The 5120-nt window shown below is 39.1% G+C and overlaps 1 protein-coding gene across 2 annotated transcripts in view; it reads left to right on the top strand.

Moving 5' to 3' along the window:
• Nucleotides 1-682: 682 nt before the first annotated feature.
• Nucleotides 683-5120, top strand: part of SESN3 (sestrin 3) — a 24456-nt gene continuing 20018 nt past the window's right edge. The window contains exons 1-2 of one of the 2 annotated variants that reach the window (XM_019525257.1): nt 683-797; nt 3926-4123. In XM_019525257.1, the coding sequence (XP_019380802.1) occupies nt 684-797; nt 3926-4123 (312 nt within the window). In that variant the 5' untranslated portion in view covers nt 683. Of the gene's footprint in view, nt 798-2407; nt 2937-3925; nt 4124-5120 lie in introns of those variants that run through there. The other variant, XM_019525258.1, reaches the window with a different exon arrangement.

Below are 5120 nucleotides of genomic sequence, written 5' to 3'. Positions count from 1 at the left end.
ACAGCTACTGTGGTTAGGGCAGTCTCTGAGTTTGGTGTTTTGTACAGGTAATTGACTGGGCAGGGAATTCATTTCCAACCTATTAGATAACAAGCATAGGCTAAACTTTGGGTTCTCTTCTAAATTTGGTCCGCCTCAACTAAGCCACCTTCATCGGAGGACTGAGGTACAACTGTCTGACTACAAGTTCTTAAACCATTCTAGTTGCAATGTGTTTGGTAACAGTTTTATGAAAAGGCTGTTTGACACCTACAACACCTTTCTAATCTTCAAAGTGCTTAGATATTATACAACCAGATTCTAATACTAGGAGAAATGGGATAGAGTTATGTCAGAAGCGTGGCTTTGTCTGTGTATATCTTATGTGTATGTTAAATCTAGAAGAACTTCCTTCTGGGTTGGGTACTTTTGTATACTTGTATCAGCAATGTGCCAGAAGTGTGTGCACCATTAGCACACATCCTTCCTTTGATCTAAACAGCAATAAAAATTATACTGGTTTTGTCATGGACCAAGCTGCAAGCAGTTTATTAGAGCAGAGTTAGAAGATTGTTCTATTTAATTCACGTGATATGGTGTGATAGCTTTATCTGTTTAACAAGCTGTAAAACATGCAAGCAGTCTTTTAAAAAGTAACCACGTCAAGACCTGTAATATCTAATCTTGTATGATAAAGTGAATTAATGTTATCCTTGATAATTCTGAAAGAAGTGCCTGACTTTTCTTTGCAGGAAAAAAGAATCCAAGTTTCTCAGCCTTTAACAAGAGGACCAAGTGCCTTTATACCAGAGAATGAAGTAAGTTTGTAAGCTTAAAATAACCACAAGTTTTAAAATGAAAATGTTTGGGGCCAGAGTTCATTGTTCATGTGGGCAGTGAGTGCTACTTTAGATCACGGAGAGTCCCGTTTTGTCTGGGGGTGATTCTGGAAAGCAGTCACTGCAAAGATCAGATTTTATGCCTCAGTGAGCCAGTCGGTTTGCTATTTAATACAAATGGCACCCCCAACTTGTCTGCACGTGCCACTGCTAGTTACAGGTTGCCACATGTGTTATAAGTGGCATGGGCAGCCTGTGTGCCTCACTGCTAGCCAAACTTACTGAGGATACAAGGGCTTTTACTAATTTCATACAGGAATCTGAGGCTACAATAGTTTAAATTGTCTGTTAAGGAGAAAAAAAACAGCCATCTGAGAGACGAGGAGGGTTCTAGTTAAGAAAGCACTACTGATACACAAGAGAAAGTATGATAAGAAACCTAACCATGTAGATTTTAAGAGAGCTGCATAATGAAATTACTGTACCAACAGAAGTCCAGGCAGGCACAAGTCATTTTGGCAGTCATTATTGCATATGCTTGGCTGCAGTCTCTTTCAAAATAGTGGAATGAATATTGGAATAAACTTCTTAGCGTATCAAAAACTACAAGAAATGAGTAACATTATGACACAATTTGCTAGGCAGATTTTTTGCTTTTGGCGATGGAGTTGTTGACAGCATTTCTAGTGACAGTCTGGAAAGCCCCAGCTCAAATCCAGCGTGGGCCTGGCTACTTCTCCCTGCTCTCTGGCCACGGCATGGGCAAAACCCACCCCCGGCCACCAGAACGCTGACAGAGCCCTCTAGCTCGGCAGGCTAGATCTGATTCAACCCCAGAAGTTGGTGAAGGGGAATGTATTGAATTACAGTTGCAAATCAGGTATTTGATATATTTCATTCAGATGCTCTGTGATAGATTATTATGATGAAAGCTGAAAAGTAAAGGCAGGTAGGGAAAAAGATGCAAGACAAACATGAATGAGAAGATGTCTGCTAAGATTTTGAAAGGGGAATAAACAGCACACTAACAAACTTCACAGATGATACTAATGTTGGAAGAAGTAAAGATACCTGTAAGGACAAGAGAGTAGTATAAATGGAATTATACAGGCAAGAAATATAGTTCAAGAAGTCCACCTGGAAAATACAAGCTAATATATTTGGTCAAATTACCCAAATATTTAATGTGGCGATAAATGAGGGAAACAGTAATGCTTAAAGGGTTAGTGTAAGTCTTTCGCTGTATACGGAAGGGGCAGCAGCATATGACCTATTCCTTTCTCAACAGAGCCAGTCTAATTGCACCTGAAATGCTCTTCTCAGTTCTGAGCAGTTTGTGGCTGCTAGCAGACATTCAAAAAACAAAAGAAAAACCTATGCTTTACCAAAAGAAATGGTGCATTACTTCAACCCAGCTCTGCAGCATTTGTATAAATCGGGTGCTTCAGTAGGGCTTTTTGGTGCTTTTTTTTATCTAATAGCTGATTCAATCAGCTATTAGATAAAGGCGCCAACAAAGCCCCACTAAAGCACCCAAAATATACAGACATTTGGGCAAGCCAGATCTGACTAACGCATTGCCTCTTTTGGCCATGCACTAGGCTGGGCATGGGAACATGCCAAGTGTAAAATAAAGCACCACTTTTTTGTTTGCTTTTTTGAACAACTTCACGCAGCCTTTTACAAGATAGAGAGACTAAGAAACTGGATAAAATTCAGAAAAGATTAGCAAAAATCACCCAGGAACTGAAGGGACTGAAATAAAGGAAATACTGAGATGAATATGTACCTGAAGAATCCTTAGAAAACTGAAGTAGACCTAAGTCTGTAAGTAGTAGTTGAACTGTTTAATAACTGAGTAGTGAAGGAATGTTATTTAGAATGGATCAGGGCGGTATAAGATGGACCAATAACATGAAATTAAGAACAGATGTAATGTGAAAATCAGAGTAAAGCTTGTTGGAAGGCCTTTGTCTTAGTAGAAGTCACTAAGAAAGGAATTACAGAGAAGAATTCTACCTGAGGTAATTGATTGGGCTAGGTAATTAATTACATGACCATACAAGTCTTCTCCATTTCTGCCTTCTCATCCAACATGGAACACCAGGAAATCTCGAGGTAAAAAGTGAAGATGCAGTAACTCATTCAGGCTGATTATTTATTTTCAGTGACATTTTATCAGAGCAGTATTTTGACTCTCCATTTACAAGCTAACATGACATTGAGTATTTGCTACAATTTTATACCTTAATTTGTGATACATTAGTTGGAATGGGAAGGAAGGTTGTGGTAGTTTTAATGATAAACCAGCTACCTAAGATTCTGCTGGAGGGGAGTTAAAGTGTAACTCGGGTTTTCTAGTCTTTTGCTTGTAATCTTTTATTTATTTTTAAACAATTAACATGGTTAGACTGAGTGTCCTTGGAGATAATATTAGCTAATAGATGCTAATATTTTTGTTCAGGCTTGTATTTCAAGAGCTGCTGGCTTTTTGTCTTTTGGGTTTGTTTTCTTTTAATACCGTGTTATTTCATCTAGTATCCCAGGAACAGAATTTGCTGGAATAATTAAACAGTAGCTTTAGTTTTAAAAAAAAAGCTTTATGCTCCTACTTTTAAAAACTGCTTGAATATTATGGCGAAATAACACTTGATCTCTCTAATTATACAGACATAAAACTAGTAAATGCCAGTCCACTTCTCTGCTTTATATGTATAACCAGGCTATGCACCATTATTAACTTTGAAGTAACATTTAGGGGGGTGGTATGTGTTTGTGTGGATTCATTGACTTCTACAAATTTATCTTGATTTGTACCAGCTCAAAATCTTACTTTTAGAATGACTTACTGAAAAATGTCCTTGATCATCTTGGCTGAATATTAAAGTAGCAGACTGAGTATACAGGACTCAGTTTTCTGCATACTAGTGGTTTCTTATTGGTTTTGTCAAGTAGTGTCTGCCTGTGTATATGTCTGACCACTCCAAAGTGTATGGAAGTTGGAAATGTATGTGTGTGCATATATATGTGCACCATGAAAATGTTTGAATCCAGGTTTATATGAGGAAAAAAAATCTTTCCTGGTTTCTCTGCTTTGTTTTCAAAAGGTTATGCAAGCAAATGGCATAGATGAACGTACAAACCTTATCGTGGAAGAATACTCAACATCTGGTCGCCTGGACAACATTACACAGGTCATGAGTTTACACACTCAGTACTTGGAGTCTTTCCTCCGCAGCCAGTTTTATATGTTGCGTATGGATGGACCCCTTCCTTTGCCCTATAGGCACTACATTGCTATAATGGTATGTACCAAGACGTGCTGTTTCAATTCTCATTCTCTTACCTGCTTGACTGCCCTTGAACGGTCTCCTTTACAAAGTGAGCTTACCTTGGCTCCCTTCTGAGGGAAGAAGCCTGGCCACTAACTCAGTCCTTTTCTGTGAGGAGTTGGAGTTCCTGCCACTTGATAATTTACACTAGGTTACATGTCTCACACATGTCCATAAGTGAAATTTCATGGGCAGTGTTTAAAACAATGGCACCTTAAACCTGCTTGTTTTGGGTAATCACCCTGTTTTCATCCAAGGAAAACTAATTAAATTGATTCTTATTGAAGAACTGGTCTTAATTGGGTACAAATACCATATTTACTTGAATACAAGAAATTTTTTTTCCATCCAGTTGGTATGGGGAAAAAAAAGCCCCTTGTCTTATCATATACACGGAAATCTCACTAAGTACATTGTCTTTCATTAAACTGCTGCCAAAAACAGCAAGTACTTAACAATGGAAACCAACTATGCAGGTGATTTAAACGCAGCCAACACTAAGCATGACTATAAAACATAGGGCCTACGTTGGGCAAACCCAAAAGGATAGGGTGGCACAGCCCATCTGAATAAAACATAGTAGTGCCCATTAAGAGCAGTCCCCCTTGCTACTGACACTTGAAAGGCATGGGGAGCCACTACAATGCATACATTTTACTTCCTCTTCACTCCCACAATTGAGCTGTGCCTTTCTTCACCATTTCCAGTGATTCCTGCTTCTTCACCAGTCTTAAATGCCTGGCAAACATCACAAAACTGGGCCTCAAACAGTTCACCCAGAATCCCTCTGTCACCCCCTCTCTCAGCCTGGCACATATGATTGATGTGGCCCTGCTCTCCAGGAGGTGAAGCCAGACCAGGTTGCCCTGTGCCTCATCTGCAGATAAATTTTTGGAGGATCCCAGGACTTATGACAAGAACACCCAGTTCCAGTCATGAGTGAGAGCTAATCATCACATAGATCCTTTAT

This window comes from Gavialis gangeticus, unplaced genomic scaffold, assembly GCF_001723915.1.
Source record: "Gavialis gangeticus isolate Ggan-Ray unplaced genomic scaffold, GavGan_comp1, whole genome shotgun sequence".
Lineage (NCBI taxonomy): Eukaryota > Metazoa > Chordata > Crocodylia > Gavialidae > Gavialis > Gavialis gangeticus.
This window is presented reverse-complemented; position numbering and strand designations above follow the sequence as displayed.